This window comes from Vanellus vanellus (genome assembly GCF_965231255.1).
Source record: "Vanellus vanellus genome assembly, chromosome: Z".
In the NCBI taxonomy this organism is placed as follows: domain Eukaryota; kingdom Metazoa; phylum Chordata; class Aves; order Charadriiformes; family Charadriidae; genus Vanellus; species Vanellus vanellus.
In genome coordinates, this window is record NC_138908.1 from 38,309,899 (window position 1) to 38,334,257 (window position 24,359).

Sequence of the window (24,359 nt, forward strand, 5' to 3'; positions counted from 1 at the left end):
ATGATGCTTAAACACTTGTCTAAAATAGTTTTGGTGTGAAGTTAATTCATTGAATTCAGTACATTGTTATACTTTCTGTAAAGCAGGTCATTTTACATGATGCAAGAACTGGCCTGTATATATTGGTATAAAATTGTCAATGTGAAGTGTATAGAAGAGTTAGAGATCCAGTGTAGGAATAAATATTTCATGCGATTCTTTTCTGTTAAAGAGTGCAGCCCAGGCATCTCTGAAGAAATATGGTGTTGGCACTTGTGGACCTAGAGGATTCTATGGTACTTTTGGTGAGTAACTTTCTTTGATCTGCATTTAAAGGTGTTCAGACTGGTTTGGTAAGTCAGCCAAAATGTTCATATATATAAGCAGCAAATTATCTCTATTGCTGTGAAGAGCAGTTACCCTCTAACAAACTTTTTACTGTAATTGTTAAGGATTGGTAGCCTTTCTTGTTCATAGCTTTGTGTCTTATTCATTTTATGTATTTTCTTACTCTTTTTAATGCTGGTGTTGGAGGAGAGTTGCAAAGTTAAATATAACCTGGTTTAGTTCTGGTCACCATAGTAGAAAGAGAAAATAAACATATTAAAATTTAATCATGCATGGTGAATTTAAGTGTAAATTAGTAATAAGTTTCTAAGTAGACCACAAGAGGGCGGTCTGATTTCTGTGATAAAGATTATAAACTAAATTTATCTAATGCTGTAGTCAGAATGAAGTTTTCCTTCACTGATAGCTTTATTGTTGTAATTACAAGATTTTATGATGCAAGCGGGTGTTTTGTTGTTCTTTTTAAGAAGTAATAAGTTGTTAAATATCAGCCCCTAGAAACAGTTCTTTACAGGCATTGGTATTTTGAAATACTGCATGGAAACCAAAGAGTAATACATGAATAGCTGCACAGTTGCAGGCTAAAACTATCGACTCATCTTGTGAGTTTTCCATTCTCTTCCCAGAGGCAAACTCACAGTGTGTTTGTACTCAAATGATTTCACAGAGTTAGCTTCCTATAGCCTTGATTTGAATTCAAGACTAACTCGAACTTTTCTTAGTTAATCAATTTAGTCCTTTATGTGATCAACCAGGTGCTATACCTGTTTTGGTTTGTTAAAAGTCTATACATCAGAACAAAGTTGAGTCTTTGATAATAATCTTAAAGATTGTTCATTAGTCTAGAACCATCATTCATCTCTAAAGAAGTTGATGGTAGCTCATTGATTACTTCAGAGCATTTAGAAAGCTAGATTCCCTCACTGATCATAGGTCAGTGGTGATCTGTTTGAATTCATATAGGCTTTTTGTTGTTGTTGTTGTCAAAAACACTGAAAAGCTCAAAGAAACTTGAGGACTAAGGCCTCCTGCCTTTTGAGTCCAGGCTGATTTTAAGTTTTGTGAAATCTTTCGTAATTATTTGAAACAGACTGGTTAAAAGTTTTGCTCTGGTAAGTGAGAGATTCTTTGGGTTGTTTCCTTTCCTCTTTGGAGGTCTAATCCTAAGATACAAACTATATAGCTTTTGCATTTAGTTTGATTGCTGTTTATTGGCTTCTGAATTTTTTGATAAATGCTCTATTTCACAAAACGGGGGATATAATCTGTGGTATTGCTGCATGACATCACTAGTGAAGAAATAATGTTATACTCACCTATTTGATGTATCATCTTTTACAGAGAAAGTAACGGAGAATTGCTTTAAAATTTGAGACAAACACCTGTTGTTCTTGTTGGATCCCAAACTGTCTTCCCATCTTCCCTTTACATTTGAGTACCTGCAGGGATGGTGATTCCACCACTTCCCTGGGCAGCCTGTTTCAATGCTTGATAACCCTTTCCATGAACAAATTTTTCCTGATATCCATCCTAAACATCCTCTGGCGTAACTTGAGGCCGTTTCCTCTTGTCCTATTGCCGGTTACTTGGGAGAAAAGATCGACCCCCACCTCTCTACAACCTCCTTTCAGGTAGTTGTAGAGTGATAAGGTCTCCCCCACCCTCCTTTTCTCCAGGCTAAATAACTCCAGTTTCCTTGGCTGCTCACCATAAGACTTGTTCTCCAGACCCCTCACCAGCTTCATTGCCCTTCTCTAGACCTCCAGAATCTCAATGTCTTTCTTGTAGTGAGGGGCCCAAAACTGAACACAATATTTGAGGTGTGGCCTCACCAGTGCTGACTGCAGTGGGATGATCACGTCCCTATTCCTGCTCACCCCGCTCCCCCTGATACAGGCCAGAATGCTATTGGTCATCTTGGCCACCTGGGTACACTGCTGGCTCGTATTCAGCCACTTGGCCTTGTTGAATCTCATACTATTGGCTTTGGCCCATCGATCCAGCCTGTCCAGATCCCTCTGCAGAGCCTTCCTATCCTCAAGCAGGTCGACGATCCCACCTAAGTGATGTGGGATTTGGTCTCAGGTCTTCTGCTTTTGACTTGCTTGCAATCTCATGCTAGGCAGAAAACTGCCTTTTTGTAGGAGTTGCTGACAAGTAATAGCGTTATTAAGGTTTCACGATTATGTAGAAAGCTGTTCCAATTGTATCTTCCTATAGGTAGTGTTTGCAGCTTTCACTTAAGCTAGGCTTATGCAAGTGATGTAACCAGACTAAAGCAAGTCCTTGCAATAAGGAATAGGAGAGTCATTTAGTAGTCTGTTGTTATCACGGTGGAATTGTAGTGAAGCCAAAATTAATAATCTTAAGCTTTTCAAACTCACAATTGTACAAAGTATTAATTCCCTTATGTAATGATGTATCAAATTTCTCTATGCTGTATGTAATTCTGAACTTAAATGTTATTGCCCTTGGCAAAATTTCCTGGGCTTGTAATTTATTTTTTCCTTAATGCAAATCGGATTATATTTGTTAGCTCATTATTGCTAATAGTATTTCTTTTGTCCACTGTTTTTTACCTAGCCCAGGTTCAGTGTAGCGGTGGTTGTTGGTGAGTAAATCTCAGTGAGAGGCATGCAAGTTTTCATTTTTAACTGTGTTGTTCACGTCATCTTTTCCAGTTTTTTAGTTGAAGGATGTAGGTGTTTTTACACTCAAACAAAACGTTTTTCCCTGTTAAGTATCAATAGCTGGGCACTCAAAGTAGTAGTAGTAATTCAGTCCTTGTTTCCTTTAGTTTGTTATTGTCTACTTGCAGGGCTTCAAGAAGGACCATTTTTGGCTAAATTGTTTATATTGCGTGTTTTAAGTGCCATGTGGCCAGCCTCTTTTTTTTTTTTTTTTTTGGTCCTTGCTGCCAGAAAAAGATCTTTCTTGGCTTTTTGTTCAATAATTAAATCAAAGTTCATCCTTCCTGTTTTGAAGCCTGACTGGAGATTGTTTCATTGTCCTGAAGTCTACATAACAATAAAGAAAAAGATACAAAGATTCTGAAAAAGGACTACTTAAAATCTCTATCAGAAAGTAGATTACGTAACTCCAATCAGTATCCTTCCTTCCAAAGACTTTGGAGAAGAAAGGCTATGCTAGATTTCTCCCAGTGTTTGGTATGTCTAATACAGCTGGATCGAAGTGATACGTAGCAAAAGAAAACTTACAAATTATAAGTGATTAAACTTTTTGTTTCAACTTAAAATCAGTGGAAAACCAAATAATTAGTTTTCATTCCATTTTTTGATGGAATGGTAAACATTAGGAAAGGATTATTGAAGATTTATAGTTTGCAGTCTATGGATAAAATCACTCGACTGTGATTGGGAGGCTGTAGTTTGAAGATACACCTGCTTTTCTTGTATATGAGTCAGGTGGGTGTGCTCGTTTGGAGAAAGGTAGTGCTAGTTATTTCTTTAATATGGTGAAATTAAGGTTTTTACAAGCTACTTCTTCCTACACCCTTGCTGTTGGTACCTGGCTAGAAATAGCAACATTGACAGCCTTATAGGCTGTTGAAGAATCTGTATTTTTAACTGATGTTGCCTCATTTGATTTTAGTTTCAATGAACTTTCAATAATTGAGAAGAGGTAACATTTGGCCAATGGTGATCTTTCAAGTCACGCACTAAGGACCTCTATTTGCCCTTTAATTTTGCTTATTTCCAGTTGATAAAAGGCATAAATCTCTGACTAACATTTGCTAGCAGAAGCAGGTAGTGGCAAGAGAGTTAGACAATTAAAATAACAGTTTGTCTGATACAGGTTATTTTGCTTAGGCAGAATACTTAACGCTGTAGTCACCTTTCTGCAGTAGTCCACTCATCATGAGGTATTATCCTTCTTAATCTTTTGATTTAGTGATGTTTTGTTTCAAACATGGGTCACTTTGACTGAATTGGTTTGGGAAATGCTTGTGTGTGTAATTGTGTCAATTTATCTTAAGGTGAGTAATGTCTGGCATGGAGGTGGTGACCTTTTCAATTGGCTGAAGTGTGTTCAGGGGATGGTATGTGATTGGAGCCTAACAAGTAGCTTTCTGTTATAATGATAACTGTGATATATGTAGTGGAAGCATCAGCTTGGAAGAACTGTCAGTCTGCCAGCAGGACCTCATTAATTGCTATAAATTACATAGCTATTTGTTGTCTGACTTAATAACTGCTCCCTAGTCACAGTCCAGGAACACTACATCATTTGTGGTCTAATCACAAGTAGATTTTAATTACCATTGCATAAGAACATGAGAGAACTGCATTACCACATAAATATTTTCAGATCTATCAAAGCTTCTGATTAATATTGGATTACTTGTCAGTTTAAGTAAAGAACGCTCTTTGTGCAAATAAACTTTCTGTTTGTTTCAATTAGAAGATTTCTAAAAGCAATGACAGTCTTTCTGCTATGAAAACAAACTAAGATCTTTTCAATTTTTCTCTTAAATAGATGTGCACTTAGAATTAGAAGAACGACTAGCAAAATTCATGAGGACAGAGGAAGCTATTATATACTCATATGGTTTTGCAACAATTGCCAGTGCTATTCCTGCATATTCAAAAAGAGGAGACATTGTGTTTGTGTAAGTATTGTTTTCTACTTGGGAAATTCCAGATTGAAGAGTTTTCCTTTCAGTTTTTCTTTTTCATTATTGTTAACCATATTAAGTTAACCGTTTAGAAAATAATGCTGGTTGTGATCAAGTATTTTGTTGTACAAAGGTCAACTATCTTTTCTTTGCCAAATACTCCAAATTGAGTCAGGTACTGTTTTTATCATGGAAGAGCAGACCTGGGCACTCAGCTGAAAAAAAGCCAACCAAACTTGTGCATGCAAGAACTAGCAGAAGTTTAATACATAATTTTCTTCTTAAGAAACTGTACAGTCATTTTTGCTTTTCTCCTGTTTACTGCTGGCTTTTCACCTTTAGTGCAGGACGGTTGTTCCCTTCATGCCACAGATTTGCTGGATAAATATTGGTACATACTAAAATAACACAAGAACAGCTATGCAGGGTCAAACTAAGGGTTCAGCAAGCCCAGTATCTGGTCCCTGAGAGTAGCTAGTTATCGTTTGTCTAGGGAAGAGTAAAAACCAGGAGAAACGTGAGAGTACTCAAAACTTTCTAGGCCAAAGAAGACAGTTTGGATTTAGTAGTAGTTGATGGATATTTCTTAAGCCTTCCTATTCTTTTAGTACCTTTGTAAATCTTTAATATCCACTATGCTTCTATGACATGTAATTTCACAGTTTATTTTGAACATTTTATGAAATAATATGAAGAAATACCTGCTTTGAATGTAACACTTTCTAATTTCAATTGATGCATTTGATTTTTAATCAGTGAACTAATGCATCTTCCATGGGGGGAGTGAGTGAGTGGCTATGTGGGGCTTAGCTGCCTGCTGGGGTTAAGCCACAGCATGCTGATACTTTTGTATTTATCTACCAAAATCTTTCTCCAGTGCTCTCTTTTCCAAGGGTAAGGCTTGCAGCCTATTTGTCTTCTTTTACAGAAGTTCTTTCACAACTTTAATCACATTTTTGGTCATCTTTGAACATTTTCTGGATCAGCTTTTTTTTGAAATGAACAACCGGGACTGTGCACACTATTCAAGATGCCAGTGTATCCTGGATTCAGCTATATTGTAGAGTTTCAGCTCCGCACTGACAAAAGATCTCACCATATTTAAAAACAACTTGGTTGAAATTACTGCATTTAGCATGTGCAGAAGGTTTGATTTAGTTGCCACTTTTTAAAGATTACTTGACTTAAGCAGCTGTGAAATTGCATGCCCCATTGTGCTCAGAGATTTGCTTTTCCAACACTTAAAAATGGTGGATAGTTCTTTGAACACAGAGATAGTAATTCCCAAAGGATATTATAAAAGCAGGTTCTGAATACTTGGAGGACCACTGTAATTGTTACATGCACATCTTTGTGCCTTTTTCCTAAGACCCAGAGCAAATGGAGTGAGAGGTTCCTGGGATGATTACGGTGGTATTGTATCCAGTCCATAGAACACTGTGCTCAAATAAACTGCTGTCAAATACAAACAAAAGGACCAGTGTACACTTCAAGAAATAAACCTGTTAGCTTGTTTTTAGTGGCTATAGCGTGTAGGAAAGTGGTGAAGCTTTGGAAATGAGTTTTCAAAATGTAAATAAAATATATGCTGCTTTAATAAAACTGGTTTTAACTACACCTAAGTACAGATATCTGCTTAAAGGCAGGACAGTCCTAATAGACAGCTTTCTTTGAATAATTGTTAAACCAAGTGCAAACTTAGAAGGGCTTGCTGTATTTACAGAGATGAAGCTGCCTGCTTTGCTATTCAGAAGGGATTACAAGCATCTCGTAGTAACATCAAGTTATTTAAGCATAATGATATGGCTGACCTTGAACGACTATTGAAAGAACAAGAGACTGAAGATCAAAAGGTATGATTCCTTTGAAGAAATATTTGTAGTCTTTTGTGCCACCTCCCCCACTTTTTTTACTGGGTTAATTGAATGTATGCAGTGCTTATAGGCAGTTATTTGGTTTTGATAAATCTCTGTTGAGTATTTAATGTTGCTTATGTAATTAAGAGTGATTTTTAAAAAAAAAAAACAATATTTATTTATTTGCATTTGACTGTGTAACCACTGGAAGCAAGCTCACAGGCATTGGTAGTGGGGGAATATCTTTATGGGCAGATGGATGAAGTGTGAGAGTATTTTATTTTTTAAAAATACTATTACAGAGCTTTTTTTTGGTCTTTTAGAAAATTGTATAATTGCATTTACCTAATAAGTCACGCAAGTTAATTATCAGTTTGAATGCCATACCATAAAATCAACACAAAACCAGCTAGTCCTAACCCTTTAATTTATAGAATCAGCATGATTATTTTTTTTTCCGTTTAGCTGCTTCCCCTATCTTGCACTCAATTCTTAAGGTGTTCTCTTGAAAAATTTGGGTGAATTTGATGGCTCGCATCTCATTCTGACAGTAATACAAAAAGGAGCTACTAAAATCAGGATCAGCAAGTACAGATAACTTGATTAAATGAATGTTAAAAGAATTGGCTGAAGAACTAACACCATTATGTGCCTTGTTCACAGAATGCTGGAAAGTTACAGACAATTAGAAGAAAGCTAATTTTTGCATTAACACTTAGAAAAAGTAAAGTAGATGAACTGCATAATTATAAGCCAATCAGCCTAACATCAGTCTAAATCAGTAATGGATTTGATTAATAGCAAATTCATAGACAATGTACTAGTTAACTTATCTTAATGGAAAATACATTTTGTCAGATAATCTTCCATGAGTTTTTAGATGTGGTTGACAGACTAGTGGTGCAATTTGTGTAACATATTTGGTTTGTTAGAGCAGAGTGCTTTGATTTAGCTACATGGTTAAAGTTTCTTAATGTAATTAGCTGAATGTGAACATAAAGTTGGTGGCCAAGAGCTTAATACAGACCATATGCATATAAATAAGACATACTGACTAGGAAGGGGTAGATCTTACCACTAGAGCTGGTCCAGCTTGTGTAGTAGACTGTGCCTAGTTTTGGTGCCTAGCACTCAGAAAAGTCAATTAGACGTTCTCTGAGTCTTTTCACAAGACGGAAAAAGGTAAGAAGCATGACAATATCCTTGATCAGAAAGTATCAGTAAGGTTTAAAGTAAATACCAGGCAAATGGTATTTTAAAACAACAAAACTTAAATCATACCGTTGAATTTTAAACCGAAAACAGTGCAGGGTATTCTTATGGCCTATATTATCCAGACATCAGACAGAGACATTGTAATTGGAACGTTATAAATTCTTTTGGATTGTGTTTTATGAAGACACTACTTGTGAGAGGTTTGTGCTGCATTGAGAATGCTGGTGCACAGACCACTTGCTGAAATGCATTCTAAATGCTCAGACTAATGATGAATATAGTAGAGACCAAGATATGTAGTATTTGTTCTGTAGTTGCATTGCTTGCATTTTATTTATAAAGTTCAAATGGATTTGTTAAGATTTGTTGCAAAAAAGGCGTCTTAAATCTTGTGTAAGCGTTAAAATCTTTAAAATTCTTACAAAACAAACATAGTCCAATAAGGCATTTCAACTTTTGTTACAAATGATAAATACTAAGTTTAAACTAAACTAAAAGCTTACTTGCAAAAGAGACGTTGTCTTCCTTCCCTTACCATTATTGTCCTTCCCTGTAAAAAAATCTTCAGAACTTCGCTTGTTAGTAACAATTGACATTAACTGAAACCATATCTTTTTCTGAAGAATCCTCGCAAGGCCCGTGTAACTCGAAGGTTTATTGTAGTGGAAGGATTGTATGTGAACACAGGAGACGTTTGTCCTCTTCCAGAATTGGTAAGTGGTTTCAGTTTGCCTTTTACACTCTGCGTATGAAAATGTGGCTAATGAAAAGCTCTGCATGCAGGTTTTTTGTTTAGCTTCTTGCTTTCTTAAATGCTCATGAAATGGTGATCCCAAATCTTATATTGTTTTGAAACTTCTGATCAGGATTAGGATTCTGAAACTATATGTAATGAGACTTGCAAATAAATATCTGGTTATAGTTTTAGTTTTTAACCTGTAAAATATACTGTATTTTCAGCTATGCTGCATAATACTTAATGGTTAAACCAAGTTATACCTAAAAAAAAAAAAAGTAATGAATTTTCAAAGAAACCCTCACACAGCTGTCACAAACAGTAACTTCAAGGAAAACATTTGCTGTTCAGCATAGATTAACTTTATGTGCAGACTGTATTCTAGTAGGTAATGGAAGAAACGCTGTGAAAAAAGCATCATCTTGAAAGTACTCGATAGCCTATTAAAAAAAAATATTTTTTGTACATGAACGTTTATGAAATTTACTCTAGTCTTATATTATGGAAGAATTTTGAAGGCTTTTAAAATGTCTTAGTGACAGAACACAACTCTTGACTTTTTTGCAGTATTAAGTATACTGTCTTTACCTTATCTCCCCCGGCCCTTTGTTTCCAAATTCTTATGGGCTTGACTTGTATTTTATTGCATTTGCTCTGTTTTAGATAAAATTGAAGTATAAATACAAAGTTAGAATATTTTTGGAGGAGAGTCTTTCCTTTGGAGTCCTTGGAGAACATGGAAGAGGAATTACTGAACACTTTGGAATAAATGTAAGTGCCTTTTTGTGAATGTTATTGTGAACAAGAGACTTGCACAGAAGCAAATCTCACAGTTGTTTTCTTATATCTGTGGCACTAACAATGTTTAGTACTGTATGTTAGAAATTTAAACATACTATTCTTTATCAGTCTTAAAACGTTCAGGTCTTGGCACTTTTCTTTCTCATGCTTACTTGAAATAATTTTACTTATCTTTAGTGAGTAAGATAACAAAAGAATTTTTACAATGCATAATTTTATTCTTTTTTTGGACACTCAGTGAGATGGTGATTGTAGTATTTTCCAGCCATGTATACTTAAGTGTCATGCTTGCACAGAAATACTTGAGGGCTAGGAGTAAGTCAGGAAAATCTGTGTATAGCCAGCCTACTTTGTTCTATTGCCATTTACTCCAGTGGAGAAATGTAGGATAAAGCTTTTGATGGTCCTTTCATTGATGTTGTCTTACTACTTTACCAGCAGATTAAGCCAAATTATTTTTGCAAGAGTCTATCTTTTGTGGTGTTTATTCAGCTGAGAAGTACTTTGGAAATCCGTAACAGTGTCCTTGAAGTTGTTTGCTACCCCAGCCACCTGAGCTAGAAGTGCTCTTTCAGTTGCCAGTGTCTTAGTGTGGGGTGTCTCTCACTGCATTCTGATGGTGTGTGAGTTCAGCTTGGAAGTGAAATATCAAATTCTGAGAATGCATTCTGTCTCCTATTGTTTTCACTTTAGGTGTCTTAATAGCAAATGTGGAAAAGAGAAAATGAATGTTAAACAGCTTTAGAAAAGGAAACAAACAGTGCTCCTGTGATGCTTGTCAAGTACCATCTGATTAGTTGGCTTCTATGTTAAATTCACTTGAAAATGTAATCTTTCAGTTTTATCTGCTCAGAATGGGAATTTGTAGCAGTAGTGGTCAGTGTGCATTACAGAGCCTGGGAAAAAATATGTTTGCAACTGATAAATGAAAGGAGAGTTGTGTCTCTAAGTTTCAAACTCTGATTTAACCAGGCTTATGCTCAATTTTAATCACATTCTAACTCCTGCTGACTGCAGTGGGACTACTTACATTGTTAAAGGACACTGTCAGACTAAGTGCTTTAAGGAATTGTCACCAATATCTATATAATTTGTTTTTTCCTTTTATTCTTCACATTGCAATGCCTGGAAAAGAGTGATCATCTGTAAACTATCTACAGATCCATAAACGTCATTTTTTAAAGTCCTTTTGTATTGCTTAAAATTGCTATTTCGATTGTAGCTTCATTTTAATATCTGTGAGTTTGGTGGATCTTCTCTAGTATTCATTATAATATGAAACAAGATACATCTTTATTAGATTTATCTTATAAATAGTTGTGATGTAATCAAAAGCATTTCTTAATAACTTGTTAATTTAACTGGCAGATTGATGATATAGATCTTATTAGTGCAAACATGGAAAATTCCCTGGCTTCTATTGGAGGATTTTGCTGTGGAAGATCTTTTATTATTGACCATCAGGTAAGCCAGGTCTCTATTTTTTTACTGTGTGGCAGGATGAGTTACTTGGAAATTAAGAGTTAGTTACTAGTATGAATTTGCAAGGAGTGTTATGATATAAATTACTATGCAACATTTGATTCCATACAGAAACTAGTTTGTCTGGTTCTATGAAATATTGTAGATGAATTGGAGACCTACTTTTAAGTCATTCCATGAACTTGTAAGTGTGGAGTAGAGGTTGTTTAAATGTACGTGAATTAACTTTTAAAACATTACCTATACTGCTACAAACAAAAAAGTGAATTTTTTTTTCCCCCTTTTTTCTTTTTTTCTCCCCCTCCCCCTTCCCCCCCAGCGTTTGTCTGGTCAAGGCTACTGCTTTTCCGCATCCCTACCTCCTTTGTTAGCTGCTGCTGCCATTGAGGCTCTGAATATTATGGAAGATAATCCAGGTACTTAATTCAGGAAAATCTTATTCTTCAGTCTTTCTTTACCAAAACTAATAACTCATACTATTCCTTACTTTGATTCCTCACCCTTTTACTCTTATCAGTCCTTTCTCTTTTTCAGCTAATTGATTTTACATGCATGTTTTTTTATTCATATAGTTTTCCATCCTGCTTTTCTTCTTCTTCAATGTTTCCTCCCCTTTTCTCCTTCCAGCTGAAAATAAGTGAGTTAGTTGAGGCTAAGAGGGACAGAAGTGGTTATCACTAAGCAAATAAGAAATTATTATTCTGCTTTATAGACTAGTGATATGCTGCTTCCTTGAAAACATGCTCCTTCAAGACAAATGGAGAAAGGGCTGATTAAAGGGAAACAAATCGGAATATATTTCCGCAGAACTCAACTATCCTTTCCATTTGCACTACATAATTTTGGTTTTTCTTCTCCAAGTAAGCATCCAGGCAAGAATCTTGGGAATGATCATGATGCAGAAACATAAAATTTTGGCAGGACCACATACAGGACATTTGGCTGAAGTTGGCAGGCAGGAGTTTCTGCTCTAAGAGTCAGACAGTTGCCCTTGCTGCTAGAACCTAAGAAAGACTTTTTTTTTTTTTGCAGGGGAGAAAGGGGGTGAGAGGCATAGGGGAAGGCCAAAATAGGCCAAATCTGTATTATTTTTTTTTAACCTTCATTAGCAGCAACAGATTGGAGGACATCTGCAGAGAGCTGCAGTATGTAATTTGTCACAAATTAAGTAAAAACTATTGGGTAGCCCATGCCTGGTCATCAGAAGTTAAACAAAAGCAAGAAAAAATTAAGAGTAAGTTATGGGACTGTTAGCTGTAGTGAAGGGCCTTTACCGAAAAAAACCCAAAAACCCGAGGCTTGCAGGTCCAGGAGTCAAAAGTTTCCTGTTTAAGAATCAGCAGTGAGTTGGTGAAAGGATCAAGGAGCAGAGTGCGTGGCTGTAGATATTTTATAGATATAAATAAGTTTGACCTGCCATTTCAATCCCATTACCAAGTGTTTGTGTCGTCCTTTCCATATGATCATGAACCAATGCAGCTGGAGTAATGAGATAAAGGGAAGTAATGCATTTGTCAGATCTTAAAAGCCTGTCATCTCCTGGCAGAAATGCGAATCAGGAACATTATGGAAAGTACTGAAGAGACTTAGTACTTCAATAGATATGTATATCTTAGTTTTCCTTCCAAATGCTTTTTTTTGAAATCTTAGACTTACAGAAATGTAAAGTGGAAACAGGATATCTAAGCCTTTTCCTTTTTCTTTTTCTTTTTTTTTTTTTTTTTTGTGTGTGTGTGTGTAGACATTTTTCAGACTCTCCGGGCTAAATGTGAACGAATTCATAAAGCTTTACAGGGGTAAGTGTGTTTTTTGGGGGTGGTTTTGGCTGTTGTTCATTTAACCATACCTTTATAATGCCAACTTTAAAGACCTCTCCTTGCCCAAATCTATTTCTGTTTTTACGGATGCTTAGACTGGGATGTGTACACTAAAACATGTATGCATTAAAGGAAGAAAGTTATCCTTTTCCAACTGTCTCTGTTATGCTACTAGAAAGAGCCCAAGTTTTTAAAATCCCTTTACAGGTATTGAAATGAGATTATACCTCAGCGCTAGTGAGGATGTTGGTAAGCCCTTACACATTTAAGTCTTCAGGAGAGTGTGATAGCTATCAATGGTATGAAGTATCGATAAGCATTTTGAGAACAATGTCCAAGTAAAAGAGTTTGGGGTGTAGCTTAGCAAATGCTCTTTCAGACAGCTCAATGCATCTTGCAGTCACCTTTAATACAATATTTTTCTTACATAGAAGGCTTGAATGTTAAGTAGTAATAGAAGTATTTATTATTCTGGAGGCACGTAGAAAATTGCTGGAATTTATCTGAAAAATAGGGATTCTGTTTAAAATTTCCTAACACTATCCTTTTTTAAAAGATGGCTGTACTGCCTAATTGCATTTTTTCCTGACAAGTTTTGATACTAAAAAAGACAGAAATTGCTGTGACTATTCAACCGCTGTTTAATGTACAGAATAGATATGTTAGCTGGTATTTTACAATTCATTTTCTTCAACAGTGTTCTGTTAACATATTACAGAAATTAATAACATTTAAACACACAAAATCTGTAATAAACAATTGGTTATACTACCTGATTTTTTGTAGTATTAGTCACTTAGTTATTCAGTGTGAGTTGATTGTTATTTAAAATAATCAGTTTCCTGCTTAGCTCATGTTTTATGTCAGAACTTTAACTACATTCAGTTTCTTTGGAATAATCCTACCATCAAATAATCCTTGTCTCCTTTGGCTGTGTTCTATTTCAACACAGGTTTAAAATGCATAGGCTTTCAGGTCAAAGATACCCACATACTTCTACGATTGAAATTAAAATTTTAGAGTAACCTAAATACTGTTAGTGTCTCTTCTTTGCTAGTAATAGAGTGTTATGATTGAGTTAAAATGAGAATAATTGTAATACTCTTCACTACCTGTCATTTTTAGGTGATAATTATAAATGTATTTAAAATACAGGGGAAAAAAAATAAGGAAAAATTGTGGACTTGTTAATATTCACTGCAAAACAGAAGCGAATAAGCCATGACTGGTACTTCTCTATCCTGTGCCTGATTCTACTTTTTCACTTAGATTCAGTGGTCAGTATAGTCACAAACCAACAAGTAGGCAAAATGCCTGAGTGTCTGCAATGGTACCTTTGTATTTTTGCCCTGTGGAAAACAGTGTGGTAATATAGAGGTCCAAAAAAATTGTAAAGGGAATAGTTCTTCTATGTCGTACTGGGAAAGATTTAACACCACCACAGAATTATGCACCTTTGTAGTAGAAAAACTACCTTAACAATTGCATACAGCAATATCAGACAGAAAACTTGAACCAATATTTGCAGGGTCCAGTGCGTTTTTCTTTTTTTTTTAATTAATAACCACACTAGAAAAAGCATGTGATGGTTTGAAGAGGAGGCAAAGTTTTCAGAAGAAGCTTTTTTTAATGCTGTGATGTTAATTGCACTGATCTTCCCTGCCTGATTTTGGCTGCTGCTTGACTCCAGTTCTTCATGGTGCTATTACTACGGTAGAGTGGAACTAACTGTTGGTTTAAAAAAGAGTGTAAAATGGTGGTAAAACTGTACACAGAGAAAGTGGGAAAGAATATGCAGCTTTTCTCCTTTCTCATAATAGAACAAATAAAGTGAGAGGAACAAATTAAAAGTAAAGGAAATCTTTCTTTTACCCAAAGTGTAACTAACACATGAAATTTAGGACTTGATATATAAGGACCAGTGTGTGATTAGTGTTCCAAAAATGTTGGTCTTAATATAGAATCATAGAGTGGTCTAGGTTGGAAGGGACCTTTAAGATTGTCTAGTCCAACCATCAACCTAATACTGCCAACATGACCACTAAACCGTGTCTCTAAGCACCATGTCTACCCATCGTTTAAATACCTCTGGGAATGGTGATTCCACCACTTCCCTGAGCAGCCTGATCCAATGCTTGATAACCCTTTCCATGAACGAAGTTTTCCTAATATGCAATCTAAACCTCCTCTGGCGTAACTTGAGTCCACTTCTTGTTCTGTCACTTGTTACTTGGGAGAAGAAACCAACCCCCGCCTGGCTATAATGTCCTTTCAGGTAGTTGTAGAGAGCGATAAGGTCTCCCCTCACCCTCCTTTCTCCCAGCTAAACAATGCCAGTTCCTTCAGCTGCTCCTCGTAAGACTTGTGCTCTAGATCCCTCAACCAGCTTTGTTGCCCTTTTCTAGACCTGCTCCAGAATCTCAATGTGTTTCTTGTAGTGAGGGGCCCAAAACTGAACACAATATTCGAGGTGCAGCCTCACCAGTGCTGACTACAGTGGGACAATCGCATCCCGATTCCTGTTCACCTCACTCTCCCTGATACAGGCCAGAATGCTGTTGGTAGTCTTGGCCACCTGGGCACGCTCCTGGCTCGTATTCAGCCAGCTGTCTACCAATACACCCAGGTCTTTTTCTGTGGAGCAGCTTTCCAGCCACTGTTCCCCGAGCCCGTAGCATCACATGGGGTTGTGGTGACCCAAATACAGGACCTGGCACTTGGCCTTGTTGAATCTTGTACCATTGGCCTCAGCCCATCAATCCAGCCTGTCCAAAGCCCTCTTTAGAGCCTTCCTACCCTCAAGGAGGTGAACACTCCCGCCTATCTTGGTGTCATCCTCAAACTTACTGACGCTGCACTCGATCCCCTTGTCTAGATCATTGATAATGATATTAAAGGGAACCGGCCCCAGTACCGAGCCCTGGGGAAAACCATTTGTGACTGGCCACCAACTGGATTTAACTCCATTCACCACCACTCTTTGGGCCCAGCCCTCCAGCTAGTTCTTTACTCAGCAAAGGGTACACCCATCCAAGCTATGAGCAACCAGTTTCTCCAGCAGAATGCCGTGGGAAACAGTGTCAAAGGCTTTACTAAAGTCCAGGTAAACAACATCCACAGACTTTCCCTCATCCACTAAGCGGGTCACTTTGTCATAGAAGGAGATCGGGTTTGTCAGACATTACCTGACTTTCATGAACCCATGCTGGCTGGGCCTGATCACCTGGTTGTCCTGCATGTGCTGTGTAATGGCACTCAGGATGATCTGCTCCATAACCTGTGGCCTATAGTGGGGGAAGAAACTGTACTGTTGTAAGCTAGAGGAATGACTGGTGTTTATTCCTGTTTCGAGTACAAGCCAAGTGCAGGTTTGGGGAAGAAATGGAAGAATTCTTCTGAATCCTGCATAGAACTACATTCTTATTGTGTATGGCAGTTTATAAACCATATGAAAATACAGTAAGAGCTGGGATAATTAACGAAAATCGGGATATTGTTAATTTTCTTAACAATCTTAGATTAGGTAGATTTATGTCTTGTATTTAAAAATATCTAGTGTCTTAGTAAATAGAAACAAAAAAGCTCTGTTGGAGGGAAACAGGATGCACAAGACAGAATTTTGTGGATTTTTTTTAAAAAAGCATGACAGTAGTAGGTAGTATCCCTTCAATAGATCATTAGTTATTGCATATCCTAGCCCTGGCTGAGAATTTTCCAATAAAACAAGTTTTCATTGGGGAAAAGCAGATTTATTTTTAAATGTTTTCCCTTCCAGAGAAACGTGACATTTTTTCAGTGAGATTTCTGTCAGTTTTGCTAACAGAAAACTAGAATGAGAGGTTTATGGAGTTCAGGCAAACCCAGCTACACAGTTCTGTACCTTCAGGATCACGGTCCTGCCACTAAGTTCTGCAGCCCAGCTTTGTATGTGGGGTGTGAAGAGCTATGAGGAGAGAGCTCCCCGAGGCTATGTGATATGTTAATGTCAGGGATCGTCCCTGGGCACTGGATCTTGATTGTCTACTCTGTCAAATTGTTGGAGTGATCTGTGGCATGGTTTTGACCCAGGCCAAGTAGTGCTCTTTGAAAGGACTCCTGGATACAGTTTGAGAGTTGGTGTGACCCAGGACCTGTTCCCAGTAATCAGTTTGGATGTGGCCACCCTGACATGGAGACTCAGATTTGAAAGGTATGGATGCGAGTCATTCCGTACCCATTCACCACAGGGCCAGGAAACTGTGCAAAGCATGTTTAATTTACTAATATAGAACTAGCCTTAAGAGGAGCGTTGGAGTTCAGGAGGCTAGTTTTGTTCCTTTGTTACTTCAAAATCGGATCTTTCAGACCTTTCCTTTTTTTGTGTGTGGAAGTTGTACATTTTTGTTTGAAAATGAAAGTTTCCCAGCATTTCTTAGGAAAGTGAATTCTGATTTCAGGAAGGTTACAATGTGCAGGCATTGGATTCTCAAATACTTGTGGGATCTTAATTTGGCAGAGGCTCAGAAAAAACATAGTTAATAATTTACATTAAAGTTAGAAGTCTTGCCTTCAGAAGACCTCATGTTAAACTTTTGGGTTTCTTCAAATAATTGGGTAACATGAATTATGCAGTTCAGTTTACTACAGCTGTGACTGACAGAAAAAGTTTTAAGATTAAAATTGTTTGAAACTTCTAAGCAGCCTCTATGAGCAAGCGTATAGCAAATACAAAGCATGTTGTTCAGGCAAAGACTTAGTTTGGATGGAAGTGATACAAAGCTTGCTTCCTGCTCATCTTTTCTCATTTACTCTTTGGAAGGGGGCAGTTCGTGATTATCTATTTCAATTAAAGAATTATGTCTATTTTATAACTAGAAGGTAATACTGTGTCTCTCTAAACAAAACGTCATTGTTTTAGTAGCTTGTCTTTAAACTCTGTGCTCTAGCAAATAGATTTACATTACAGTGAAACTTTGTCTGACTTCTACTCTCATCTCCCTACTTGTAAATGCTACTTCTTAGAAATCAGGTCACTCCTGGGGAATGTAACTAAGAACGGATATGTTATATGGCTCTACTGTGTATTGTTTTTCTGTCTTGTAGCTGGACTGTGGACTGCTTTTCTGTGTCCTTTATGTTACCAAATGCTGTAGCCCTGATCTATAGATATGTGTGCAGTAGTGAGACAAATGCAGTGTGTGTGCTTGTGTATTAAAGAACTTGCCCGTGTTTGGTTAGATTGAAAGTGTAGGTGAATGACACCAGAATGCTGGCAGCTTTGTGGCTGAAGAATATCAGTTTGATTTATCTATCTGGAATGGACAGGGAATTGAAATAGCATTGTAGAAATAATGCAAGATGCTTTCCATGCGAGAGTAAAATTTTATTTTATCAAGTTTGTAATTGATTCAGTACGTTTGTAGGCCACATTCTCTCTCCTGTAGGCTTCAGTTCTGGTGTTTATGGATTTCACGTCTCTTCTGCTCTGACTGGATCTTGAACTTTTTGTAAAAATAGAAAACTTATTTGAAAACAAGGGTATAAACTTACAAAGGTTGTCATGGGAGACTTCAACCATCCTGGTATTTGCTGGAAAAGCAATACAGTCAGGCACGCACAGTCCAGGAGGTTTCTGCAGAGCACTGCAGATGATAACTTTTTGATACAGGCAATAAAGGAACCAACAACAAGAGCTGTGCCACTGGACCTTGTGCTGACAAACAAAGAAGCACTAGTTGGGAATGTGAAGGTTGGGGGTGGTCTTGGCTGGAGTGACCATGAGATGGTGGAGTTCAGGATCCTGCATGGAGGAAGCAAGGCAAAAAGTAGAATTACAATCCTGGACTTCAGGAGAGCTAACTTTGGCCTCTTCAAAGACTTGCTTGGAGGAATCTCATGAGCCAAGGCTTTAGAAGGAAGGGGGGTCCAAGAGAGATGGTTAATATTCAAGCACCACTTCCTCCAAGCTCAAGGTCAGTGCATCCCTAGGAGTAAGAAATCAGGCAAGGAGGCAGGAAACCTGTGTGGATGAGTAAGAAGCTTCTGGAAAAAAAAAAACTCAGATGGAAGAAGGAAGTTTACTGAATGTGGAAAAAAGGAGTGGCCACTTAGGAGGAATATAGGAATGTTGTCTGAGTGTGCAGGGATGAAACAAGGAAGGCTAAGGCCCACTTAGAATTAAATCTGGCAAGAGATGTCAAGGACAATAAGAATGGCTTCTCTGAGCACATCAGTAGCAAAAGGAAGACTAGGGAAAATGAGGGCTCGCTGCTGAATGAGGTAGGTGCCCTGGTGACAGATACAGAGAAGGTGGAGTTACTGAATCCCTTCTTTGCTTCAGTCTTTACTGCTAAGGCCGGTCGGCCCTCAGGAATCCCAGACCCTGGAGGTAAGAGAGAGAGCCTGGAGAAAGGAAGACTCTCACTTGGTCAAGGAGGATCGGGGTTAGAGATCATTTAGGCAAACTCAACACCCACAAATCCATGGGCCCTGATGGTATGCAGCCATGAGTGCTGAGGGAGCTGGGTAGATGTTATTGCAAAGCTGCTCTCCATTATCTTTGAAAGGTCATGGAGAAGAGAAGAGGTGCCTGAGGACTGGAGGAAAGCTATTGTCATGCCAGTCTTCAAAAAAGGCAAGAAGGAGGTCCCAGGAAACTACAGGCCAGTCAGCCTCACCTCCGTCCCTGGAAAGGTGATGGGACAGTTCACCCTGTATGTCATCTCTCAGCATGTAGAGGAAGAGAAGGTTATCAGCGAGACCTGAACAGGCTAGAGAGTTGGGCAGAGAGGAACCTAATGAAGTTCAACAAGGGCAAGTGTAGGATCCAGCACCTGGGGAGGAACAACCCTATGCACCAGTACAGGTTAGGGGTTGACCTGCTGGAAACCAGCTCTGCAGAGAGGGACCTGGGAGTCCTGGTGGACCAGTTGACCATGAGCCAGCAATGTGCCCTTGTGGCCAAGAAGGCCAGTGGTATCCTGGGGTGCATTAAAAAAAGCATGGCCAGCAGGTTGAAGGAGGTCATCCTCCTCCTCTACTTTGCTCTGGTGAAGCCACATCTGGAGTATTGCGTCTGGTTCTGGGCTCCCCAGGTCAAGAAGGACAGGGAACTACTGAGAGAGTCCAGCCAGAAGGCTACAAAGATGATCAAGGGAATGGAGCACCTCTCATATGAGGAAAGGCTGATAGACCTGGGTCTGTTTAGCCTGGAGAAGAGAAGGTGGAGAGGAGATCTCATCAATGCTTATAAATATCTAAAGAGCAGGTGTCAAGAGGATGGGGCCAGTCTCTTTTCAGTGGTGCCCAGCAGCAGGACAAGCGGCAACAGGCACAAACTGGAACACAGGAAATTCCATCTGAACATGAGGAGAAAATTCTTTACTTTGAGAGTCCCAGAGCACTGGAACAGGCTGCCCAGAGAGATTGTGGAGTCTCCTTCCCTCTGGGGATATTCAAAACCCACCTGGATGCGTTTCTGTCCAGCCTGCTCTAGGTGAACCTGCTTTGGCAGGGAGGTTGGACTAGATGATTTCCAAAGGTGCCTTCCAACCATTCTATGATTCTGTAATGTGTGTGAAGCAAGCTCATCAAAGTCAGGAAATCAAATTTACAGCTTATGGTAGACATGCATTTGTGGGACCTGTTCATTTTGGAGACCAGAGGTCTTGCTTGCTTATTGGATACAGTTTTTTTGAGGGAAATGACTCAGTCCTGAATATGATGATATGATGTGTCAGGATAGTGACAATCAAATGTCAATCATTCAATCAAATTCCAGGAACCTGTCTAGGAGCTGTCCCTATGTACAGATGTGGGAGCAATTCTAGTTATATAACTAGTTTTAGAGGAGCTTCTGACTAAGTGGCAGTTGATAATGTAAAGATTTTGTACAGGAAATAATTTAAAATCAGAAGTCTTGCCAAAAAAATAAGCCTTGTTTTTTCTTATCACATAAGTAGGTAAAAAGAGTTATTATTCTTTATTTTCCTAATATAGACTCCACAGACTTGGCCTGGCTAGTTATGCTTTTATCAGCAACATACATGACCAACACTAACATTTCTCCTACATCTCCTAAGGATCCTGTCAAAATTTCTGAATTGTTAATCCTTTTTGCAAAAGGAGGAGTCACTATTGCTGCACAAACTTGCTGAAACTACATTTAGTAAACTCCTTAGGAAAGACATTCACTTGATAAGTTTTGTTACCTTTACCTACTGCAAGTTGAAATGTGTGTGTGTGTTTTGTCAGCATTAGTATTAGCAAAGTGAAATATCCATCTCTTCTCACTTATCACCTAGAAAGGGGAAACACTCTCTAGAACATGTGTGTTCAAGTAGGATGTGCATTAAAGGCATTTTATTTGTTTTAGGATTTCTGGCTTAAAAGTAGTGGGAGAATCTTTTTCTCCAGCATTGCACCTACAGTTGGAAGAGAGCTGTGGATCTCGAGAAAGTGATGTGAAGTTACTCAAAAGAGTTGTGGATTATGTAAGTCTCCCTGTAGCAATTAAAATACATCATTGCTTTTGAGTGTGAATAATGAATGAAGTGCATTTGGGTAGGGAGGCTTGTTGAGTAGCTTGTTGGAATGTTTTGCGGGAATGCTGCAAGAAACTGAGTTTCTTTGCTGACTACAGGGATATGTTAAAGACAATCTTCAAACTGTTTCTTGCTGCAGATGTGGCACTGGATAAAAATATATATTAGACCTTTTACTTCAGAAAATAATCATGTCCTGTTAGGTACTTTAAAACTCAAGTTAAATTTGCTTGTAAAACTGCAGCTTAGAAAACTTATGATATACATAAGAATAAAGGCTATTGTTTGAAGAGTTCTGGTGGTGTGTTTTAACCATTTGAGGTCTAGCTTTCTGTAATTTTGCTTGTTTGAGTCCATGAACTTGCTTTTTTGTGTGAAGAATCTCATCTTTTGTATGTAGTATTTTTTCCATCTTCAGTACACATTGGTTCTCTTTCTCCCACATGAAGGAGATGAAGGTTGATGAGGAAGTTTTGTATTTCAGGTGGCAGGTAAACAAAACTGCACAGCAAAAAGAAACTCTGAAGTTGATTTCCTTGAAAATCTGCTTAAATGTGATTTAATTGTCTGCTTAATACAGCGTTTTTGTCTAATTACTTGGAGATGAAAGCTAAAGAAGCTACACCCTAACCTGTTTTATGTCTTTATGCTGTATTAAAATTAGAGATGGTTTTGCACAGCCTTCAAAACCTCCGTTTGGGAAAGAACTTAGAGTTATCCTGACACCAAACTTAAAAGTTAGTTATATGTATTTGTTAAAAAGGATATGCCACCAGAAGTTCCCAGATTAACAACTGCTATATTTTTTTTATTTGTAGTGCATGAATAGTGGTATTGCATTAACTCAGGCCCGCTATCTGGAGAAAGAAGAAAAGTGTCTTCCTCCACCCAGGTTAGTAGAAAGTCAATATGTTATTTCATTTTATTGGATAATATGACTCTTTATCTCTTTTCATACAATGATGGGGATTTGTTCAGTAGACTGGATTGAATTGGTCTTGTAAAAAATGGGAAAGGCTCCATTTTTGAGGTGTATTTTCAGTGACTGTTACAGGATGCTAATTCCCTAAAATAACTGTATCAAAACTACCTCAATCTCAGTGGTCGGCATGTGGCCTGTTGCCAGCACGTTTCCATGACCTGCACATCTGCAGGTAAAAAAGATAACAATCAAATGTCTGTGCTATGTATGGGGGGAAAAACAGTAGTCTGGCCATTTCTGTTTAGTCATATGTCTTGTTACTGGTTGAATTTTAATTCATAATAATTTCCCTAGAGATAGTGATCTTAATGTGTTAAAATTAGGACAAGCAAAGTCTATAAGCTGAAGGCAAGGAGTGAAGTTTACTGCGTATGTTCTGTTTTTCTTTTTTCTAGTATTCGAGTAGTGATAACAGTGGAACAAACAGAACAAGAACTGGACAAAGCTGCATCACTTCTTAAGGAAGCTGCACAGTCTGTATTGAATTAGACTGCTGTTTTGGATTATTCTTTCCCCAAATTATCACAATAGGTGTTTAACACTGTATAGTGACTTCACTTCAGATATTCAGGTTCTTCCACTGATGGCATTTAAACCTGACTGAATAACAAGATTGTTCCAGAATGATAGACATGCAGTGAGGGGAAGAATGATGAATTTTGGAACTGGTGAATGACATAGTGTACTTGCAATTCAAACTCTACCATTTACTAGTATTCCTTAAAATGGGATATCACTGTTGCATAGAGAACTCTTTCATAAGTTGCATCTTAAAAAGTTTTAAATTTATTTCTTCGAACCCTTAAATGTTCAGTTTTCCCCCAAAACATCTAAAACGTATCATTTTCTCTGCATATTCTCAGAATGTAGGAACTTCATGGGAATATTTCAAGGAAATATTCCACACTCTACCCAAATGAAAATAGACTGTTCCTAGTACTGCCAAGAGGGAGAAAATAACACATTTAGAGATAATTTTGTGCTATATTATGTAATTTATTCTTGAATTATAGGAGGAACTTCAATTCTTTTTTGTTTATATCTTTAACCATTTTTGGAAGCCAGTTTTTGAGAATGCCTGGCCAGAGAATTCCATCATCTAAATGGTAAATTCATATTAAATATTATTTGCTTCCTGCATTTCTTATGTAATTATGTGCATGTTTGATTATTATGGGTGAGGGTTTTCTTATTATTAACTTTAAAAAATCTAAACTGAAACCTCTGAATTGTGAAATTGGTGTAATTCTATTATAGTATGTTCAGTCAGGGGGCCTTTGCACCAGTCTTGAAGAGGAATCATGAGCAAAATGAAGAATGACCCAAGGTTTTGAAACAGCAGCTAAATACTAGCTTAGTCAAACTACTTTGAAGCACTAAAATGGTGTGTGCTAAGTTTTATATCTAAACAGCTATACCTTAGCGGGAAAGACTCCCAGATAGCTAATAAGAGTGTAGTTGGTGCAAATATTACTGAAATACAACTCAGTACACGCACATAAAACCCCCATGTAATTGGCTAGTAATATTTGGATGTTACACTGTCAGGTTTTTCAGTAAGTACAGATGGACGTTATACAGATGGACACGCTACACCAATCATAGGAAACTGCTAAGGAAGGATGACAGTAAGCTGTACCTTTTTATAAAATAAGAACTGTAGCTATGTATTTCAGTATTTTGCTTTAAGAATCCCCGTTTAAAAATTTTGTATTCTGCCTGATCTGTATTCTGGTTTATTTTGTACTTATGTGCCTTTTTGGTTGCTGCTACAAAGACTACAGGACTATTTTTGAGAAACATCATTGTTTAAATAAAAAGTTAATCATGTTTGATTCAGATTTTTAATTATCATATAATTAAATTTTGTAGCATGATCAGCCATATTTTCTTGAATATTCTGCGTCAGATGAGCATAGTCTATGTTGCCTCCTTCAGTTCATAGCAACTGTCTCTGTGCTGGCTTTCAAAACTTCTCACCTGCG

General features: G+C 37.6%; 1 protein-coding gene across 1 annotated transcript; it reads left to right on the forward strand.

Annotated features, from left to right (window-relative positions):
• Positions 1-250: 250 nt before the first annotated feature.
• On the forward strand, positions 251-24,209 carry SPTLC1 (serine palmitoyltransferase long chain base subunit 1). Its single transcript, XM_082497733.1, has 12 exons — positions 251-284; positions 2,911-2,938; positions 4,825-4,957; positions 6,687-6,816; positions 8,658-8,747; positions 9,434-9,541; positions 10,940-11,035; positions 11,373-11,469; positions 12,795-12,849; positions 21,224-21,341; positions 22,211-22,284; positions 22,770-24,209. Exons 1-12 carry the CDS (start codon positions 273-275, stop codon positions 22,861-22,863), a joined length of 1,035 nt encoding a protein of 344 aa, XP_082353859.1. The 5' UTR covers positions 251-272; the 3' UTR covers positions 22,864-24,209.
• Positions 24,210-24,359: the final 150 nt, after the last annotated feature.